Source organism: Sprattus sprattus, assembly GCF_963457725.1.
Source record: "Sprattus sprattus genome assembly, chromosome: 10".
Lineage (NCBI taxonomy): Eukaryota > Metazoa > Chordata > Actinopteri > Clupeiformes > Clupeidae > Sprattus > Sprattus sprattus.
In genome coordinates, this window is record NC_137908.1 from 12237436 (window position 1) to 12261446 (window position 24011).

The 24011-nt window shown below is 42.4% G+C and overlaps 1 protein-coding gene across 1 annotated transcript; it reads left to right on the top strand.

The window, feature by feature from the left end:
• Positions 1 to 1667: 1667 nt before the first annotated feature.
• Positions 1668 to 22462, top strand: grm2b (glutamate receptor, metabotropic 2b; the record flags this gene model as incomplete). The annotated part of the gene is made up of 5 exons (XM_080845827.1): positions 1668 to 2192; positions 10598 to 11435; positions 13562 to 14625; positions 21297 to 21468; positions 22221 to 22462. 5 exons carry the CDS (start codon positions 1668 to 1670, stop codon positions 22292 to 22294), a joined length of 2673 nt encoding a protein of 890 aa, XP_080701953.1. The 3' UTR covers positions 22295 to 22462.
• Positions 22463 to 24011: the final 1549 nt, after the last annotated feature.

Genomic DNA, 24011 nt, shown 5'->3' on the forward strand with positions numbered 1-24011 from the left:
CAGGCACCCAAATAAACAACACCAGGCCCGGACATCGGGAAGAAGACGGAACAGAGGACAGACAGTGGAAGCAGCCACCCAGGTGGCATCAGTCTACCCTCTTTATAGATGATAGGGGCACACCGCAGCCCCAGCGTGAATGGACGGGGGAAATACACTGCAGTGGAGCTGCAACTTGTGCATGAGGAAACTTCCAGAAACAATGGCTGCAGCATTCCCAGCACTAGTTTTGCTCAATTGTGCCATTTCAAAAGCAACCTTTACTTACTTATCTGTTTTTCACTTTATCCACTTCCCTACCTGCAGCTGCCAGCAACAGTATTGACTTTGTTTATTAGAGCCGCACAAATAGTCCTGGTATGTTTTTTTGAGTGGTGTCGAATGGCGGCCCAATATTATGCCTCTGTTTGATGACACTTTGTTAGCATGTCTATCTATTTCCTGATCGCTAAATGTCTGTTTCCTTTTTTTGTGGTCAGCAGTTCCCTGATTCCACTCAATTGCGCTTCTTTTCAAATGTGCTGGCAATTAAATGATTCCTGTCAATCAAGATCTGAGGCCTCCTGTTGATCCTGGTCTGTAAAGGTTGTCGGCACTTGAAGAGTGGGCATATGCAGTGTGTTAAGGGGTGAAGCATGAGTTTTGTAATCATGATTTTGTAATCATGCCGTCTTGTAATCATGCCACCCTCACCATGCTGATTTTGAGATACACTTCAGAATCTCATTATTCGTACTATACGTAATAACACGAGAACTATTTGAGTGTGATTGAAAATGTTGTGGTTCCGATGATAACGCTGAACTCCATACCACCCCCCTTTGGCTTGTTTCCATGGCAACCGTTGTTTGAGATGAGAAGTCCTAATAACTTGTAAAGGGTTCCTTTTCCACAGAACTCCCGGGGTCACAGCCAGGAGTCCCGCCCACCGGCTCGGCAGCTTAGATTACTCTGAATTAAAACATACCAGGTAGATTCTGTCTGACTATCTGGGACGAATGTGCTCAAAGCAAAATGAACAATTTTAGATGAGCACACAAAACCTAATTAAACTTCAAAACTTCGATTACCAAGTATCTGTTTTTTTTTCATGTGTTGTTTCTCTACCAATGCATGTTCCAGAAAATAAAATCCTTGCACAATTGTTCTAATCTATTTCTAAATCAAATCACAACATCATTTACTATTTAAATATAGTCATATAATGAGAGAGAGCTGATATAGCTGATACCATCTAAAGTGTTTTGATTTCATGCAAGACAATTATTAGAGCTCCACGGAACACATGGAGGAGTCTCACTTCTAAATATTTTCAAAATCAAGCTCCCCTTTCTCCACCTTATGTCCTTCAGTGCAGGTTCACACTCAGGCAGATATTTATGTATATAGTTTTTCACAAGTTAAGAACATATAGTGGATTTTGCTTATTCATTTTTTAATTGTATACATTGAGTTGAGTTTGAGTTAGACAAGTTGATAGCTGTGCATAGAACACGTGTCCCTTTAAAAGTGTATCTTCATCATTCTTTTACCGGCAGGTGCACCGCAAACAAAGATGGAAGTCCTCCCACTTGAAGACCAGCTCAACATTCAGGCATAAAAGAAAAAGACAAATATACCGTGGCAGTGATCAGCATTAGGTTCTCCCTTGCTCAAGCGACCGTAGCATGATGGTGACAAGAAAAGCCCACCTCTCCAGGCCGCTCAGGTCATCGCCCATCACCCCCCTCTGGTGGCTCCAGCTCCTCCTCATCACCCTGCTGGCTCCTGAGGCCCTGTCCAGCCCCAGGGTCCCTCCGGCAGAGGCCGCCTCCAAGCGGGAGATCATCATCAAGGGCGACTTGGTCATCGGGGGCCTGTTCCCGGTGCACGAGAAAGGCGACGGCTCGGAGGACTGCGGGAAGATCAACGAGCACAGGGGCATCCAGAGGCTGGAGGCCATGCTGCTGGCGCTGGACGAGATCAACCAGGACAACAACCTCCTGCCGGGGCTCACGCTGGGCGCCCACATTCTGGACACCTGCTCCAAGGACACCTACGCGCTGGAGCAGTCGCTGGAGTTTGTGCGCGCCTCGCTCACCAAGGTCCACGAGACGGGCTTCATCTGTCCCGATGGCACCTCGCCGCAGAAGGATGACATTCTGGCCATCTCTGGGGTCATTGGAGGTTCCTACAGCGATGTCTCCATCCAGGTAATGTTAGGTGTCTTTGAAACACCAAGACAGGTGAAGACACCGTAGTTGTTCTAATGCCCTACTAAGAACCAATTAATACATTACTCCTCAACACATCTTCACAGAGCTTAGTAGGGTAACCTTTAGGTCTCTGAATATCTCCCTGTACAAGCTAAAAGCTGATATGTATAGCGATGTAAGAGGGCTGTTACAGGGAAGTGGTTTTGGTAAAAGCACTTCAATGAACAACTACTTTTCTCAATCAAAATAGCCTCCAATTCAGATATTGTATAAACAAATGTGTGAAATTCTGGGGTGCCAAAGGCTATTTAAAAAAACTGTGTAAAACTTTGTTGTGTTTCGTAGATGTATTGAATAGATTTCTTTGTAGCTGTCTCTACTAAATAATGGCTCGATGACTGATGTTCTAAGAAACTTTGCTTTTATTCAACTGTATGACACACCTTAGCCTACTTATAAGAGCTTAACATCTCATCAGTAGAGCAGCATCCTTGAACCTTCCACAATGAACTGAACCAACTTCCAGTGACCTTTTCCGCGGGCATCCCTTTCACCTCAAAACATCATGGTCACGTATACAAAATTAAGGTATTTTTTTAACAAAAATACAATTCTCCGTTCTCTAATATTAAAGGTCCTTTGTACCACATTTGACATACATAATATAAGATTTCAAACTGGAAACTTAAAGCCTGAGCTGATGCCTGAATTGGAGTCTCTGTAAAGCTTGGCTGCCACTTCCTAGTGATGGAGATAGCTGGCGTGTTCGGCTAGCTCAGGGCGTCAAAACATCAGAGAGAGCCTTCTCTTAAACTAACATGTACTATATGTGTGCAAGCGTGCATACATGCGGAAAATGAGAAGGAGAAGAAAATGTCATGTCTAACTGGGCAAACATTGCCTTCCACTGTAGCACGCAAGACATTTACATGGAAGCGCTTATATACCACCCTGTTGTCTAGACTTGAGTTTCATTTTAAAGGATACATTGATGGCAAAACATTACATACATTAAAACATTAAATATTGAAATGTCTTTATGGCATGAGACAAATGGTTTGACAAGTGTTCTCGTGCATATATATTTTTGCACTTATTTTCATTAGCATTATGAGACAGATTAAGCATTGAATAACTTTGTGTAAATAAATTGTGGTACTTGAATGGTCCTTTTTCCCATGAGTAATGGTGACAGCTATACAGCTATAAGTTCTACTGGTTTGATGGTGAATACCAAATTGCCTTGTTTTAATTCCATTACAGGCATATCAGTAGGTTTAAAGTGCTGCCTGTCAAATATGCCAGTCAGTCCAGTGCATTCTTCAAGGACAGAAGGCTGACTCCAGGCTCTGGGTTTGATTAGTGATAATTATTAGATTAGAAATTAATTAAAGAGAGCACCTCTAGGTCATCATTAGCATGAATTGAGCAGCCGCTCATCAGGCAACCCTTACACATGTCACATGAGATGCAGCAGTGACCGTGCTGATCTGATGAGCAAAGTAGAGAACTGAGGAGGAGGAGGAGGAAGAGGAAGAGGAGAAAGAGGGCCACTGGTGCAGCTACCATCCAGGAGGTCTGTTTGTGATGTGAGTGAGCAGTCAAGATGAAGGAAACACTGAACCTCAAGGTAGCCTCCACCACATATTCACCAGTGATGTTAATTACTTGGGAATCATGACCCAGTTGTCCCTATCACTTTCGTCGCTATTGTTGCCACTGTTGGGGCTTTTGAACTCTGTCCGGTCGCGGTCAGCGGTTGGTAGGAGGCTAGGCTAGGCTAGGCTGGAGGATTGCAGTAATGGCTGCTGGCTTTGATGTGGTGAGGAGGAAGCTTGGCATGGTGGAACGTCACCCCCTCCCCTCTTTCCCTGCACTTGCCACAGGGAAACCACTGCCAAGATGCTGTTCATCAGTGGGCTGGAGCTTTTCGCTCATGTCTGCACAGAGAGGAGCTGGCAAATAACCAAGACCAGCGTGACGTTGCAGAACCTGACTAAAAAAAGGAGTTTAACACATGGCATCACACCCGCACATTTCTGCACTATTTCTGCGCTGTTTTCTCACTCCTCCTCGCCATCTGGATGAGAGGAAAAAGATCAGAAGAGCGGCTGTGTCTGTAACTGACAGTTTGCTGCCAAAGTGTCATTTGGTTAGCTACATTATTTAAATTAAAATGCTTAGAGTATACTTTGTTGTACTCCAGAAGTCTACCATCCAATTATGCTTGGGAGATGTGAGGGCTCTTTCTGTGGAAATTTCGGATTCGATGTTTTGTTTTCTTGCTGATTAAAATTCTTGCTGTGCAAGAACATGAGTTTCCGGCGTAAGTTTAATGACACAATTATTTCCATTTAAATTGTTTTCTCTCTGCAGTACGTCAAAGGATTCTCAGCAGACCTATCTTCTCTTTTGGTCCATTTAATACATATTTGCAACCAAAAAATGTATGGTTATGGACAAATGGTGAACGCAAGCTTCAGCATCCTTTTAGTTTATTCACACATCTGAATCTAATCTAATCTTAATTACGTATACACACACACACAAACACACACACACACACACACACACACACACACACACACACACACACACACACTTTGTTTTCTAAGCAACCTGATGCTTCCACAGTGATGGTTAAGTTCATGTATATATATAGAGATGCATAAATCATGTGAGTTAGAAGGTGATGACAGTGTCTATGTCACTCTGCAGTTTGCTGCTCTATGTGTGAGCTTTAATGTGGCATAGACCAGTTCAGTGCAACTTCAATTTGAACCAGCATCAGAGTGAGGAGTACTGACCATGATGTTTGTGTGTGAAAGCCTAAATGCTACACACTACATCATTACAGTGCAAACGTCAAAAATATTACCACAGGCATTTCTCTTCAGAAAGCGATGATGACAAGCTATGAAAGACTGAGTAGATTCATTGGTTTAATTGTAGTTAGTATGGCGACTCATCTTTCCTGTCATATCATACATGTCCTTCTGAGGAAAGAAATAGTCTCATTTGACACCAAAACCAGCTGAATAAAAAATGCAATTACAGACACTAAGGACCATTTTACACCTCTACCCCACTGCCTGATGTATCTCTGTTTTCAAATGCATAAACAGGGGCCAGGAAAGGGGGTTTGGTCCTATTGACACTGACATCTACAACAGACACCTTTGCTTGGTCTCCTCTCTGAGAGGTGTTGTTTTCAGCCCTCGCAAGGTGACATGGAATACATTATCATATTTTCATACAGAACCTGTGGGAGACTGGTATTGTGAATACTAATAACATGCATAAATATGTCCTGCAGAATTATACCCTCTGCTGTGGTATCAGACACTCTGAGAAATTGTCTGCCTATGCAAATGTGTTTGTTGAGATGCAGCGGCACTGTTTTTCTCTTGTTGAAAGTGTAGGCTAGTATTTTTGTCACTCAGGGGAACTATATTTGTGTGTGCCATTACTTTTCTACCACTACTAGGCACAACGACACCCCCAAGTGTTATGCATACTTGCTCCACGGCTAAAGTTTGCAATCAAAATCATTGTGCACTTTCATTATCAATGGGGGTGATTTTAAGCAGTTAACAGCGAAGATATTTGCTCTTCAGCAAAGAGTGTTGAGGATGTTAGAGAAACATGCCACGCAGGTGTCGAAACAGGGTGTTAAAAGGGGAAAACAGATATTGACTGATGTTGAATTACTACATTTAAAGAGGATCCGACACCTTTTAGGCTTTCTGATATACCCCATCCTTTCACATGTATTGTATGTAAATGTAATTAAACTTACCAGCCTCTGTGTAGTGTCTTAAAAAACGAGAGAGACAAAAGCTGCACCAGTGTATTGGTTCACACACTATTTGCATTTACTGACCAGTTATCAAATGAACAAATCACGTTGGTACCACTGATGTTAACTTCCTGGATACTTGCATTTCAGTTGTTGATGGTAATTGTTTTCTCTATTTCTATAGAGATCACATAAGAACAGTCTCCTTCATACCACCCCACCCCACCTCCTTCAAATGTGATTTGTCCAATAGCCAAGTCATTATTAGAACTATTAGAACTGCTTTGATAAGGTTCGTTTTGAACCCAAAGCACAACACCTGTATCAGGGCCTGAATCAGTTCACTGGGACAAGATGCATCTCATACGTAGCTATGATATAAAACACATTAATACCTATTGGTGTATTATTGAAACCAATGGGTAACTGAAGAAGTTATTTACTGATTTTCCACGCTGGGTGTTCTCTAAGAACCATTACTTGAGAGACAAATTGGTTCATGCAGACATCACAGCACCCTACATGCATGCATACGTAGACACCAGCAAACTCCCTATGCAATGACTGCATCTCCTATCCCCGTTCTCTTAAACTGAAAACTAATCTTAAGTATGAATCATCCACATGCCCACTCACATCTAAAGAACTTGTTAGTGCAGATTCACACACTCACACACACACACACACACACACACACACACACACACACACACACACACACACACACACACACACACACACACACACACACACACACACACTACATTTATATTATATTATATAATATGCGTATCCTCCATTATATGTGTGGATTATTGAGCAAGACCACACTTCACCTGCCTTTCGGCACTTTCAGTCTGCAAATTAGGACAGACAGACTGGCATAATTGCTTGTTTTTTGGCAATAAACATTAATATAAAGACTTAGATGTCACATAATGTTCTGAATATCCATATAATCGCAACATTTGTAGCCAATGACATAAACACTAACATGTCACATACTGTATTCACAGAAAATGCTATTCAAAATGGCAATGCGAGAGTGATGCTTTTACATCATCTACAAGGAGGTGAACAAAAACTAGTGCTACAAGCTATGGAGCCCCTATTTGTTTGTCTTCTGCAAAATACAAAACTGGTGGTTCATCTTACCTACACAAGGCCCAGACACAGACGGTGGGTTAACTTACCCTCTTGCCCAGCTTACCACACTCTCTCCAATATCTCAGACAGAAGGTTTAGTTCCGTTTTCTGCAGGACAGTCTGTCCACATAGTGAAGTAAACAATGCTGCCATTATTTGTGTGTTCCTTCAGCAGGAATATGTCCTTAAAGTCCACACACTATACTTGGCGGCGCCCTACGGGAAAACCAGATGGAGTCTTCATGATTTAAACATGATAGAAGCCCCAAGAGAGCCCATGGGCTCTTTCAACTAGTATATCACATACTATACATTCATAGGGAATTTCTAGAAACACACTCTAATGAAGTCCTTGCTAGTCTTTTCTTTTGAACACTTATTATATCATTTTATACCAGCTTAATTGACCAAGTTAATGTTAGTGTGTGTGAAATTAAACATTCATGGCAAGTTTTGCATAGTAGAAAGCAGACACAGCCGGTTCTTGTGCAGATGGAATAGTATTTGAGAAGCTTTTCATCCCTTTGTCAGAGATGAGAAGGGGAGAGAGAGAGACACTGTCAAACGCTTCACTGAAACTCTGAGGAGGTTCTGGCCAAGGCAGGACACAGCTTTTTTGTTGTAATTTTTAGATTTGACAGCCAACTGACAAACCGGTGACAGCCAGTTGTTCTTGGAACCATTGTCCATTCTTGCTGCCTGTCACTGTAGAGATAAAGAAGAAATGGGAAAAAAGCAATTCAGGACAATAAAATCGTAATTACCTTTCAGTAATATTGTTGCGCTCCAATGCCATGGCATATCATAATGGCAATACAATGTCTTGATATTTTTCTGGCATATGGTTTTCTGACCAGTTCTAGGTACTGATTGTTATGAATCAGTCAACTGGTGCCATCATGCATTCAAAATAAATTGGGTTTCACAGGACAGATTGCCTTTAGAACAAACAAAATGTCTGTTATGTTGACTTAAGAAACTGTCAACATTTACATTACATAATATTTACTATGTTCAAAGGGTCAAAGGTTCAGGCAATGAGAAATTTGTTGAGAATAATCATTGAGGTAGTCGGAAAGTATCTCTCTGGTTGTAAAAACCCCTTCTTGAATGAGACAAAAATCCCTTTGGCATTTCAGAAGTTTAGGTGCACGTCTGGAAAATGAAAAGATGTATGCCCCATTTTCTCCACATGCCATCTCTCTCCACACCCCTAACCCATACAAGGCTGTTATATTTAAGAGAGAGATCTTGTCATGAAAATAAAACATTGTATTTATACAGCACCTTTCCGACTATAGCTCAGGCGCTTTACAGAAGGAATACAGAAAATAACAATAAATAAAAAATGAAAAAAAGAAACAGACAAAAATATACAAAGATATAAAAAATGCATAAAATAAACATACAGTAGGTGTATTTATACTGAAATATTAATAGATAAGCAAAGCATTAACTTTTAACAAACCCAGGTGACCGACATTTAACAGTACCCAGGGAGCAGGCAGGTCTTTTTGGGATGCTTAGTGCTCGGCGTGGCATTGCGCTTGTCTAAGTGCATCATATGTACTCCATTTCATCTCAGAGGCCAGCGGATACCTCAGTTCCCCAGGGCTGATGGCTACTGGATGGGTAAATAGGTTCTGTCAGAGTGTGTTAAGCCATGTGAGTTTAATGTCAGTCAGCTCACAAGAAAAACCTCCTCATAATAAACTTGAGGTTTACACTGAAGTGGTAAAACGTACACAATCTATTCACTGACTACTAATTCACTAATTTGCAATGCATTCTTAATGTGTACTGGTTCTTTTGCTCCTAATAACTTTATTTAAAATATATGCATGGTCATACTGTATAGTTCAGAATAGGTACCTTGTGGAGTGGAGAGTGATGTCCATTAGGGGATGGTAGGCTTTCAATTCATGGTGATTTCTTTTGTAAGAACAGAAGATTCCTTATGAACCATATTATGAATTCACAATTAATCTCAAACATACAGCATTATATTCTTATTCTATTTTGATCCTTTTCAATGTGAGGGCGCCAAATTGCATCACCATGTTCATTTTCTCCATCGTTTTTTTTCTCCCCAAAATCTACCGGAGCCACATACTCCCCAAACACAGAAGTCACATGCTAATGACTGGTTATCTATGCAGAGTTCTCCCCGCACCGATGACAAACACGCCACAAAACACCTGTGAAGCAGGTGAGAACAGATGAGCGCTGCAATGTTTTTGAAGAGAGCTACAGTTTCAATAAGCACCAGAGAGAGAGAGATGGAGGGGGGAGTATAGATCTACTCAAACCCTGGGAATCCTTCTGCCTGGGGCTTTATTTAGGCATGAGCAGCGCCAGGAGGGGAGACGCTCCCAGCAGTGGCGCTTTTAGAGGAGCACACAAATCTCAATCACACAGCCCCCCAGGGCTTAATTGTCACCACAAATTGCCTTGCTCTGCACATTCATGTCTCCTCCATCTCGCTCGCCTCGACACAAACCCACCGCCCCCCACCATAACCCTTCCCGTCTCACATAGACGTGTCTGTGCCTGCAGATTCTGGCAAAAAAAATGTTTTCCTTAAAATATGCTAAAGTCATTTAGTCATATTTCAAACAGATAAATAGTCCCTGTAAAAAGCTGTGATCAAACAGAATCACTATAACTGCAGGAATGTGAAAGGGAATCAATGCCTTTATGTTTAAAAGTCTGACAAACAAGCCAGTTGTCAGGTTCACTGCACTATGCCCAAGTCTGTTTATGCCAACTAAGAATGCATGGACCACAAACAGAGCTAACATCGTTTGTGAAGCCACATAAGAAGTACTTCTTATCTGGTGTTGCTGCTATTATCTTTGGCCATCTGGATGGGTCCTGGCATAGCGTTTCTTTTTTTGGGCGGTTGCCTGAAGATTTAAACACAGATGCACCAGAGACAGGGGATAGAGAGATGGGGGCGTCACGATCTCATGCAGAATCTCGGCGGAGAGACACACAAACAGGGATGAGAGAAAACTCTGGGCTGCTGAATGCATCACGGATTGCCAGGAAAACAGATTGCAGCTCAGGGCTATCAGCTCTGTTCGATGCCTTGATGTGACGGGTGATTCTGGTCCTTCATATGGCCCGAAATGTGTGAGTAAGAGATTCACTCCCAGGATAGTTCTGCGTGAGGGTCAACTGAGGGGGAGTGTGTTTATGAGTCAATATCTTTGACTCAGACACGAACTCCAAAGATTCATGGTCAACTTAGCATTTCTTACTTTTGCATGGGCAGAACTTATTTCCCTCAAAAATTTGTATCTATAATGCCATGTCTACAAACATAGGCTGCGTTTTCACACAAATGCTGTGTACAAACTCACATACACGCGTGCAGCTTTGGTCAAACTGTCTTTCTCTTCCTCATATGCACGTGTGTTCCTTCTGTTAAACTGTCTCTCTCTCTCTTTTGTAGGTGGCCAACTTGCTCCGTCTCTTCCAGATCCCCCAGATCAGTTATGCCTCCACCAGTGCAAAGCTGAGTGACAAATCCCGTTATGACTACTTCGCTCGCACGGTTCCCCCCGACTTCTACCAGGCCAAGGCCATAACGGAGATCCTGCGCTACTTCAACTGGACCTACGTGTCTACGGTGGCCTCAGAGGGCGACTATGGCGAGACAGGCATCGACGCCTTCCAGCAGGAGGCCCGGACGCATCAGATCTGCATCGCCACCTCCGTCAAGGTCAGCCGCTCCATGAACCGCTACAGCTATGACAACGTGATCCGCTCACTGCAGCAGAAAGGAAACGCCAAGGTGGTGATCCTGTTCACGCGAAGCGAGGACGCGCGGGAGCTGCTGGTGGCGGCCACCCGCATGAACGCCTCCTTCGTGTGGGTGGCCAGCGACGGCTGGGGTGCACAAGATAGCGTGGTCAGGGGCAGCGAGGCGGTGGCCAACGGGGCCTTTACCATTGAGCTGGCCTCATACCCCATCCGTGAGTTCGCTGACTACTTCACCAAGCTCACGCCGCACGGCAACAACCGCAACCCCTGGTTCCGGGAGTTCTGGGAGCACCGCTTCGGCTGTCAGCTCAACGAGCCCGGATGCGCCCTGCGGAGCCTCCGCGACGGGGCCTTCCAGCAGGAGTCCAAGATCATGTTTGTGGTGAACGCCGTCTACGCCATGGCACACGCCCTGCATAACATGCGGCAGGCCGTTTGTCCCAACAGCACAGGATTGTGTGAGGCCATGAAACCTGGCAACGGGAAAAGGTTTTATCGAGAGTTCGTCCTTAAGACCAAGTTTGATGGTGAGTGCTGCCAGGACGGAGAAGCAGTACTAGATCCAGATGATCTGGGTACAAGGCTAACTGTAGAAAAGGAAACTAGTCATGTTACCAATTCATAAATATCAGGGAATTTATCAGAGATCTGCAACGTCACTAACTTGTGTGGTAACAGACAATTTAGCTCAACACTCAACAGCTGATCATGGCATCAGAGCTATAGCATCAGAATATTTCAGATGGAGAAAGAAATAGATTAAGGTACATTAATAATACTAATGCCAATGTTAAACCATGCACCACCTAAATTATTAAATTAAAGCAAATCTAGTGTTAGAAATCAAAATATTAAATACAAATGCCAAGAAATGTATTATTTACGAATGTATACTTTTGAGCAGTGAATGAAAGAGTTAACACACAGTATACCACTGATGCTACCAGTCGTTCCATTGGCCTCTCAGATTATTAGCATTTGCAAGGGAGGGGAAGAGCCTTAATTATCAGGTTTGAGCTCAGTTACAGATCCTCTACAGCACCTAGCTGGCTGTGAGATTGAACCTATGCGATCTTAAGAGCATGTGTCACAGGAAGAATTAAAACCAAAACAAAACCTACTTGGCAGTGGAGACACCTTTGCACTTAATACCTAAAAACCTGCATAAATGCTGAATTTGAATGCATGTAAGCTGTGGCTACTAATAGCAGCCTTTGGGCATTTGTGTGTTTTGGAATCTGCACAGCCGTATCCTACAAAGCCTGCTGTTATGGATAACAGTAATACTTCAACCTTCAAGGGATAGTGCTCAGTGCCTTTCTGAAGAAGCGTAACCAGGGAATGACTTCTTGTCTTGATTTAAGTCTCTGAAAGGAAGGATGAGAAGGGTGAGAGAAAGGAGAATAAGAGAAGACAACCTTCTGTTGGCCTGCCCTGCAAATGGTCAATATTGGTCAGCGGTCAAGGGTCTGATGTCCCCACAGTTCTATTAGTTCAAGTACATTGTCATTTAGAAGTGCTACATGTCATCTTAAGTGTCCCAGATCAATTATATGAATTCATGTACATGGTCTTCCTAGGAGATGGCTGAAAGTTAGGCATTAAAAGTTTTGACCCACAGATTGAAATGTATTTTATTTATATTCGATACACACCCATACTTGTGAAAAACTGGTTAGCAAAGCAGTCCACGTTTTAAATTATTTTCCAAAGAGCTGTAAAATATTGCTACAGTGCTCCTAACTGAACTTGCCCTCGCATAGCGAGATACATAGTTTCTCCCTTGCAGCACAAAGAGCACCTTTCAGAGTAAGGAGCCATGTGTAGTTTCACATACTCATGCAAACATAAGAGACACAAAAAACACGGTCCCACAGTGCTCCCTTTAAATAGGTATGGCGATATCTCTTATGAGCCTAATTAGTGATGTAAGCTCAATGGTATGTTGCAAAGATTTAAATCACAGCGGTTTACTGCTTCTTCCACAGGGAACTCAAACAGGATGTGGACTATAGGTTGTTTTAATCAGCACCAGACCCAGGCTTGAAGATGTAGAGGCAGACTTTTACAGAGCTGTGTTTTTAGATGTGAAGCATTTAAAATTCTATTCAAACAGCCTTTGTGAAAGGGATGGTTCACTCAAACCAAAATTGTGTCATTATATACTTATCTCTTCTTAAGTAAAAGCATATATCGAGGTAAACACAATGGGAGTTAGTGAGCAGGGTTTCTCTTAACGTAGAGTGTGTCTCTCTTCTATGTGAGTGGTAGCCAGACCTCTGTGGTTACTGAGATTTTAGTGAATACATTAATTTGTGCTTCACAGACAAGCAGATCTTTCCCTACGGGTGAAAACTGGCAGGAGGATGAGTGGATAATGCCAGCATGTAGGAGCTTGGTGGTTTTTGGCTTTCACGGATAGATTTAGAGATTTCTCAGTGCAGGAGAAAAAAACAAAGTTGTTTTTGTGCCTGTGGTTCACAAAGCTAGTTTTGCTGTGGTCCGTTCGATAACTCTAATTCCTTCTGCCAATAGGGAGAGTGACTGTCAACGCAGGAATGAATCAAATATTCTTCTTACTTCATCTGCCTGGTTTTATGTCTATCAAAATGTTCAACCATTCTGATTTTACTCTCAACTTTCCCTTCTGTAGCTCCTTTCAGACCGGCAGACACAGAAAATGTTGTTCGTTTCACCTCCACTGGAGACAGCCTCGGTCGCTACAACATCTTCCACTACCACAAGGAGAACGGCAAGTATGTCTACAGGAAGGTGGGCTACTGGGCAGAGAACCTGGTGCTGAACAACAGCCAGATACCATGGGGAAATGGCGTGGTGCCCACCTCGCAGTGCAGCGACCCGTGCCACCCCAACGAAGCCAAGAGCATGCAGCCAGGAGACGTGTGCTGTTGGATCTGCATTCCCTGCCAGCCCCACCAGTACTTGCTGGACGAGTTCACCTGCCAGGACTGCGGCTTCGGCGAGTGGCCTCTGGCTAACCTGACGGGCTGCTTCGAGCTTCCAGAGGAATACATCCGCTGGTCGGACGCCTGGGCCATTGGTCCGGTGACCATCTCCTGTTTCGGGATGCTGTGCACGATAATGGTGGCCGGTATCTTTATGCGGAACAACAACACTCCGGTAGTGAAGGCGTCGGGCCGCGAGCTCTCCTACATTCTGCTGCTAGGCATTTGGTCGTGCTACGCCATGACCTTCATCTACATCTCCAAGCCGTCGGCGGCCGTGTGCACGCTGCGCCGCCTGGGCCTGGGCACGTCCTTCGCCGTCTGCTACTCTGCGCTCCTCACCAAGACCAACCGCATCGCCCGGATCTTCGGCGGTGTCCGCGATGGGGCCCAGCGGCCCCGCTTCATCAGCCCGGGCTCGCAGGTTGCCATCTGCGCTGCGCTCATCTCCTGCCAGCTGCTGGTGGCCATGACCTGGCTGCTTGTGGAGGCACCGGGCGTCCGGAAGGAGGTGGGACGGGAGCGCCGCGACGTGGTCACGCTCAAGTGCAACAGCAAGGACTCCAGCATGCTGGCCTCACTGGCCTACAACTGTGTGCTCATCATCCTCTGCACCGTCTACGCCTTCAAGACCCGGAAGTGCCCCGAGAACTTCAACGAGGCCAAGTTCATCGGCTTCACCATGTACACCACCTGCATCATCTGGCTGGCCTTCCAACCTATCTTCTATGTGACCGCCAGTGACTACAGGGTGAGTTGAAGTGAGGCTGTGAGTGAGTGTGTATGGGGCTGTGAGTGAGTGTGTATGGAGCTGTGAGTGAGTGTGTATGGAGCTGTGAGTGAGTGTGTATGGAGCTGTGAGTGAGTGTGTATGGGGCTGTGAGTGAGTGTGTATGGGGCTTGGGCAATGTGATTCAGGTTATTCAGTGATTCATGGAAGCATTAGCATTAATTTAGCAGGTGAGTGAACCAAAGTGTTGTTATTGTTTTATGGAATGAAAGGCCCTAAGGACTGCTTCACTGTTAAAATATTCAATTATCACCTTTTAAAAAGCGGCCTTCTCTTGGTAGGGAGAGTTGCATTTAGATTCTGTTAGCAATTTTTTTTTAAACAAAACACTCCAAGACCACATAGTCAGTGAATTTCATTTCTGAGTTTCATTTTGATAATGTGGCTCTCACACAGGCTACAGTACTGTGCCAAGCTATTAAGATAAGCATAAATCCTACTTAAATGTTACCATCCCGGGACCTAGGTGGCATATCTCAACTCCACATAGTCTTATAAAAGAGATGGAGTTCTTTTCATCACTCCCAGGGTGTCTTCTAAACAGAGAACAAAGGGAAGGCGGTGGCCTCATCTGGGTCAGATTAGCTGGATTCTCTCTGACTGGTGTCCCAGCAGGCAGGAAGCCTCCACCACAGAGGGAGCACATCAGCAGCTCCACTAAATGTAACCTCACTTCCAGGAGACACAGGCTGTATTAATAAGGCAGTTGAAAAGCAAAAATGACCGTGGCTCTTCATCTTTACAGATACAGAACTAACTGATAAGAATGGTTAAAAATGGTGGAGTAAAATAGGGGGATTTCTATAGCCTGATTGAATTTAAATACATTCAGTGTCATTTCCTATACTGTATCTCATTACGAACATAGGAAACTTCACAGCAAGATTGTTTGGGGTGACAGAATTGGGGTCTGGAATTTGCCCGCTGTTGAAATTTACCAAGTGAATCAAGACACCTGTCCTGGGTGAGTCAACAGAGACCTGTCCTGAGTGAAACACCAGACACCTGTCCTGAGTGATTCACCAGACACCTGTCCTGAGTGAATCACCAGACACCTGTCCTGAGTGAATACACCTGTCCTGAGTGAATCACCAGACACCTGTCCTGAGTGAATCTCTAGACACCTGTCCTGAGTGAATCTCTAGACACCTGTCCTGAGTGAATCACCAGACACCTGTCCTGGAGTTCCAGTTTGAATGACATAAACGGGTACAATAGAAAGTAGGGGGAAGTTCTGTCTGTTCTGTTTACTGGGTGGGTTATGTTTACTCGATAATAACACAGAAATAAGCACAGAAAGAAGTTTCACAACAAACCAGGGTGTATAACCTTCAGTAATGGCCCTCGGCTCGGCGCATAATTGAGCTTTGCTCAAAAGCAGTGGGCAGCTTGTACCTGTTGAGTGTGTTTGTGTCTGTGTGTTTACATGTTTGTGTTTATTTGTGTGTGTGTGTGTGTGTGTGTGTGTGTGTGTGTGTGTGTGTGTGTGTGTGTGCGCTTCTGTGTGAGTCACACAAGGCCCACACAAATGCCAAACCAGATCAAATCACATGTTTATTCCAAATGTATGATGTGCATAAAAAACTGTTATTTAAAAAAAAAAAATGAAAAACAAAACAAAAAAACTATGTCTCAAGGCTATCAAGGGCTACAGAGGCCCTGCTGTGGCTTTGAGTAACAAAGTGTCAGTATTCACTTTACACCACGGTAAACAAAACCATTGAGAACGGCTGTAAACAGGCGTCCGGCTCCAGCTTGCTCCACACCAGGTTGTGTCAGAAAGAATAAAACAGCCTTGATGAACAGCCAGGTATTCCCAGAGCATGACATTACCTCTCCTCCCCCACCGAGGCTATCGGGCATCAAAACAACAGAACACACACTCACCCAGGGGGGCTGTTAGCTAAAAGGCAGACAGGATTTATTAACAGACACCACTGACCCAGATGACTTCATACAAGTATGAACACTAATGAACCATTAATCATTTCCTACTCTTTTGGACATGAGTGTATACAGATTCCGCTGGATAATGTTGACAGTATTACACCAGATGTATAAAAATGTGTGAATTTCCTGGTAGTGTAATGTAGTGATGGAGCCCTTTCCCCCTAACTGTTCATATAGGCAGGTCTGTCTATCAAGCATCCGTGGTTCCTCCCCTCTGTGAGACCCTGGTGGGGTCGCTGCCTTTGCAAACAGTGGTTATTATCCGCTTTTAATCAGTATTATTCCCTCAAATTTACATACTTCTGGGATTCCAAAATGACTCACTGCGATATTCAATATATATTCAACAGCATTTGAAATATTCATAGTCCATCCTTTACAATGCTTAAGGCACAAAAATCTGTTGGTGTTGCTATAATGAGGTAGAGAAGGGAATTTAACACTTGACTATAATGGCTCTAGTTCAGTGTCAGTGTACATGGCATCCTGGCATTCTTGATTGCTTTGGCACATTTTTCCATTCACTGCTTACTTTCAAAACCGCTCACACACAGCCCTTAACAGATGCTGAAATTATCAAAACACTATATGATGTTTGCAGAATGACAATGTCAATTGAAAATTTATGTTTTTTAATTTATTTAACAATGGATAACAAAATTCAAACTACAGCTATCAATATCAACCTCTGTAACCATCACTTCAACTTTTGTGTAACACCCTCACAGTATTGACTATTTTACCACTGACAACATACTACAATTTGGGTTTTGCACTAAGCACTCTTACTTAGGGAATATGCTGTCAGAAAGTATTTGAAATCTGAAAATGTGTCTACAGAAAAAAATTGTAGTTCTGTTTTTGTATAGCTAAACACTATAAAATATATTCTAAACAAGGACCTGTCAACATCATTGATTTAAAAAAAATTCTACTACGTACAAAATGGCAACGATTCAGACACAAACATATGAATTGAAGTAATTACATGTATATTCTGTAAGAAGTTCAAATTACTTTCAATATGACTTTCAATATACAGTAAAAAATCTGTTCTGCAGTGAACATTCTCCCCCTGCATTGTGGGCCAGTTGGTTGATTCTGTAAAAATAGTGCAATAGGCTGTAAATATATAGTTATCAGAATAAGATCGTATATGTTGTAAATTACTTTAGTGAAACTACAGTATACATTGTATTGTGGCAACACACTTTACAAAAGTATAGAAATGGTTGTTGCCAAGAGTGCAAATACAGTGAAACACAGTAAATTGACTGTAAAGGCCAGCGAAGTGTCTTTGGCATTGCCAAACGTACAAACAATTGATGCCAAAGTATGACGGCACAGGTTTGGATGAACCCTTTGGCCAGCCTCTCTCATGGAGAGGTCATGATTGACTATGTGATCAATGACTCTTGCCCTACAGTAATTTCATAAGAGCATCGTACACAAATGCCAAGTCCCCTGACAGGGGCCCCTCTACCTCTGCTCTAATTACGTAGGCTTAATTTAGGATCAGTGTGGCATGAAATAAACACAGAAATGTGAAAGTTGGGCCTGGACACATGGGACCTCCACATACCGTCTTATTAAAGTATCGCTAGCATCACATCCATCTAATTAATTATTCATATGATAATTAATTATCATATCACATTAGAAAAAGGACGTCTGGTTCTGTGAAGCTTGCGTCAGGCTTTTTGAGACTTTTATTTGACATGGAGCTGTATAAATATATTAAATTAAAATTGAAATTGAAATTGAAATTGAAATTGATATGTGGTCTCATGAGTGTTTACGATTTGTTATTAAAACCAAATATCACAGTTATCATTTCCAATTTCAAACACTCAGTATTCTTTTTGTGTCTCTCGATGATATTTGGACATTAATTGAAACTCTGTCTTCCATATCAAGTCAGAATACCAACAAACATCAGGCACATTCCATAGTAGTTAACACAGTTGATCAGCTTTGACTCTGACGCTAATAAGGTCTGCCTGATTAGATTGGAACTAGCCCTGTAAAAATTCGTCTAGACGGTTTCTTTTTGCAACCGCCCTCCACCCCAGCCCACCCCACCCTGCTCGGTCACTGGAGTTTCTGGCATTGATGTGCCCTTTTCTTGGGTGTTCAGCCTTACAGACTTCACTGATTGTTTTTGTGTTGAGGCATAAATCAAGACACTTTGCTCTCTCTATCGTGAATAAGGTCAGCGGGAGACTTTTGGGGAAAGAAACCCACAGCATAAAATGTTGGAGGGAGTCATGTGATCATTCAATATATCAGTTTCCATTGCACTGATTCTATTCACTCTGATGATTTTTCCATGTTGAACACGAGTAAACAAATAAATGTTGTTTAGTATGTGTCATAATCTAAGGAAAGTTTTTTATAATCATATATTCTCTAAAAAAAAATCATTGTTTGACTGTAAACATACCGTATAGCTGCCTGCAAAACCAGCAACAACAGGTCATGCTTTTTTCCCAGTGGTCCCAGATGCTTAAGAGATATAACCTATGATCTTTTAACTGGAGTCCAGAAAACCAAACACCAGCACCACTGCTTTTGAGCATTGGTGTAGATTTTAAAATGCTTGGAGGGTTGGATTGCTGTCAGAGTGAAGAGTGTGCACAGCATCTGCTTCTAGCCTCACTGCAGCATTCAGACCACAGCTCCATTTGAATGCTGTGGAGGCGTGCCTGTCTGACATGGCAGGGGAAAAGTTTATGCCGTCTAGTTTCTACTGCCTGCAACATTACCCGGTAGTTCAACAGAGGTGAAGCTGTCAGGATGAGTTTGCCTTATTCTGATAAGGAATACAATCTGACGATATGAAAGTTAGCAATGGCCAAAAATCTTGTGCGCACACGCACACATACTCCAAGCAAGTTTACAAAAGGGCAAACAGACACATCTCACCACACACAAACTGACACTGCCCTTTCTCTCCAGCCAAAGCATCATTAAAACAGGTTTGAATGGAGAAACTAAGCAAAACCCTGGATACAGAGACTTCTGTACCTGTCCTTGGGATTCTTACACACAATTGCAAGTCAAGCTAACCAAATTTGTCTCTTACGTCTGTTGGCTTACAAGCATTATTCAAAAGAAACCTCTGCTGGACAGAGAAAAATATTTTAGAGACTGTGGCTTAGCGCCCATCTTGAAGGTTTGTTCTTGCCAATGGTAATAACAAATGTATTACATCTTTATAACTTACCTTAGGTTTAAAGCTTCATCTTCACAGCCATAAGCAACACTTATCTATAGGAATAAAGGAATGCAGGTTGTTTGAATTCCCTTATCCTACTTTTTTCCTATTATCTAACAGCCCTAGATAGCCCTACATGAACACACTGATCTGATAAACACTGAGACAAAGCATGTGAGCCAATGGTCAGTCTTGTAAAACAACTTCCCTAATGTCCGCTTCCGTCTCTTGAGAAGTGGATCAAATGATTTTGGCTCCATAACGGCACTGTGACAGCGGTGAGAAGACGGAAGTGAAAGAAAAATATGCAGCTCTTCTGATTAGACTGGAGCACAGTATGCTCTAACTGAATGTTACACATCAGAAAAGCCCCCAAGAGAGAAACATTTTAAAACTGACGAGAAGACTTTACACTTGGTTTACAAAGGACACAAAGGCTGTATTTGTAACTTGTGAAAGTGACATTAGAATTTCTTGCTACGTTCAATTATACTTAACCACGAAATAAGTCTCCCCTCCGTGCAATGTGCATCCAAAATAATTGGCAGGCAAAGATCCACTTTCTTTGGATGGTTTGCGATTGGTTATACTTTTTAAAAGGAGTTGGATTTGTTTTGTTCTGATTGCAAAGTGCTCAATAGTCCTGGAGACACGTTTCCTTTTCAAAGTATCTATTTTCATAGCTGTTATACAAATGTAATTGGTAATAGTGGTTATTTCTTTGTAACTGAGGCCCCAGTTCTGCCAAAACAAAACTTGCAGCATTCATTAATGTCTGAAAATAATCATCCATTCCAGTGGTTTCCATTTAGCCCAGGGGCACAGCCAAATCATCACCAATTCATCTTCCAATAAAAGCAATCCCAATGTGGGAACTTGAAAACTCCTCTGAATACAAGGGGAAAACCGGGTTAACTTGTGCTATATTATAACTTGTGCTTTATTATGATTTCAAGACCTATCTGAATTGGCACATATAATTCAAACGTTTTTGTTTTTTTGTATATATATCATTTTGATGAGTATGATACAAAGTGAATGAATGAAGATGCTAGTAGGGCAATAATTACATTGTAACACAATAATCTGTATAAAATATAGTATGGCTTGAAGTGTGGTATATGTCAAGCGTTGGACTCATGTCATATGTTAAACAATCAAACACTATGAAACAGAGTGACAGCAGCACAATAGAGAATGGATGATTGTCTCCTACTAGGTGATTTATAGTGGTATGCAGTTACATTTGCATCATGATGGCACATGTAGCACTGTGGCATTTTCAGACAAAAATGGGAATATTAGCTTTTGTACCACTGTATCTGCAATGAGAATAACACAACTTTGAATTTGAATCCTGCATGTAGAGTTTTTTAAATTTCAACATCAGCCAGCCCCATGTTTGAAAGGTAACTTAGCTTTGTTTGAGGGTGTGAAGTGTTTGCGTGTTCATTTTGTTTTTCAGGTGCAGACTACCACCATGTGCATCTCTGTGAGTCTGAGCGGTTCTGTGGTGCTGGGATGCCTCTTTGCCCCCAAGATCCACATCATCCTCTTCCAGCCACAGAAGAACGTTACTAGTCTAAGATCCAAGCCTAATACCAAGATCAACACTGCTGGCTCCAACTACTCCCAAGGTGTCTCTCTCTCCCTCGCTCGCCCTCTCTCACACACCCACATGTGCTTTTTGTTCTTATCTGATGCTGGACAACTCAAAACCTTGAGGTTTCACAGTTGTCTGTGTGTCCTCTACACATTTCTAAAGACGCCCCTTGTGACACTACTCTCCTTTCTCAAGCATTGGGAAAGCTAAAGACTAAAAACATGGCATTCAAAGATGCCAATAATAACTCAGAGTAGCCTGTGTGGACATCTGACAAAGATTGATAAAGGCCACCTGATAAACAGCTTCTTAAGAGTTTTTGTGAGAATGTATTATTGTAACGAAGGAAACATAGAAACAGATATTGAAACTTTTGTTGTAAAAGCAGTGTGTTGAAGCAACAGAGAGACAGCATATTCTGACTTGGAAGGGGTAAGCGAAGCTTCGACATTGCTTAGGTAAGAGCTGACAGTAAAAGACTGCGAGACCCCAGCGTGCTATGCAGTAAAAGAGCTGTTTGGGAATGGAAAAGTGTTCTAAATTAGATCTATGTGCTTCTTGCCTCCCTTTTATGTCCAGTGTCCAAGAACATGTGTGAATGTTAACTTTGCTGACTTTGTCATGTGCCACTTAATGTCTGGGTTTAGCCCTGTATTAGTTTAGTGTTATTGTGTGCCTTCAGTGAAGTCGCAGAATGACACCTGTCTTCAGTTTTCCCTGCTCAGTGTCAGAGTAACCTTATGGCATTTAAACACTCACACTGTCACCTATCCTTCTCTCCTTCAGGTTCGGCCCCGACCACCGTTCCAACAGTTTGCAACGGAAGAGAGGTAGTGGACTCCACCACATCCTCTCTGTGAGACAGGGAGTAAGAAGAGGCACACACACACACACATCAGTTGTCCTCTGATCCCCTGCGTGGATGCTGAAGACGCCTCGTGTTAGGAGGGCGCATCAATTCTGATCCTTCCACTCTCTAAAAGACTTGCACGCCAGAATAAAGCTCAAGAGGCAGGGAGCCTGTTGCTACTAAGTACTAAGACAGCAGCTATCAATGTGACTATACTGGACTTAATAATGTGCAATCCTAACCTGTGTAGTTTTGACATGTACCTTTTCGTGAGACACTGGGTTACACAAACCTAAAAAAAAGAATACAGTGAAAAAACAATTCACTATTTAGGTTGTTTAGATTCTGTTGGCTTCATGCAGACGATCTTATTCTATGATGAGGCATGCAGTGGTATAGTGTTGTGCTGGCTAGGTATTTAGCTAACCATGTGGACTGCACTTGTCATTATGTTACTTAGCATCCTGTATCGATGTAGCAGTTTTCATGTTACATCTTCTGTGGTGAGTGCAAAGGCTTTAGTGCTGCAGGGGCCTCTATAGTGTTGTAGATTCTACAGTTTTTGGGGCTCTGATCAAACTATGCTGCCATGTGATTATGCTCTATCGAGTTGGAGCAGTGATCCACAGGTCCACACTGTATCTCTCAACGGGTGCTCCCTCCCAAAGTGCTGTGAATCAAACGTCCTATCGTCTCTTCTTGTTGAAATAGTGTAGATCCAAGGAAATTACAACTATATACAACAGTAGGTTATTTTCCTTCTTTTGACAAAGTTTTATGAAATATGGAGATTAATCGTGTTTTTTTTTTTTTTTCAAAACATAGGCTATTATATGAAATGTTTTAACATAAGAGTCCAGTGAGTCAGTGCTTTCTTGTAATTTAAATTGTAAATAAACTTTTTAAAATGAAAACTGAGGCTTCATGGCACATTTATTCGGCCCCAACATGAATGACGTAACAGCTAAACGCCCACTGTCAGTGTCTGAGATGCAGGACGTCAAAGTTTAGAATACGGTTCTATTTCTTGAGCATCAATTTGAGGCAACTTCTATAGCAGTGTGGGTTAAAATTATTACTTTTCTTTCCTCAGCAACTATTCCCATTAGTAAACAAAACTAACTAATGGTACCCTGCTTATAGCAAGTAGTCAGCTAATAAAGATTATGACTCAGCGGTATAGTAACATCTACCAAGCAATTTTAAATTTTAATTGCACTGAAACGCTGTGCTTCTGCCATCGTTCTGCTTTAAACTATCGTTAAATAAGTTTTGTTTTCACCGTTTTGACGGCAACAGTGTCAATGGATGTTTCAGAACATCAGGTGCATTCCGTGACTCGCCCCCGATCGTCGCCGCCAGTGGGCGTTGACCTTTAGAATCATGCTCATCTGCATTAATATAGTTAAGCGTCAGTGCTGAAGGGGGTCGTCACGTACTTTAAATACAGATCATCAAAGCATTTTATATAATAAATATAATCCATTCCAAATCCACTGTGTGCCAATTTCACATCCATCAACTAAATCCACGATGTCTATCAACCCAGCAGGGTGAGTTGTAATTGTAGCCCTCACAAGTTTACTCGTTGTAAAAAAAAAATGCTTATGAAACCCAGTATGAAGCTCGATGCTCTGCTAATTCTTATTTTTACGCTCTTTTGAAAACATACCCTTACTAACTTGAAAGGTAACCTTGCAGCCATTGCTTGATAGTTTGTTACTTTT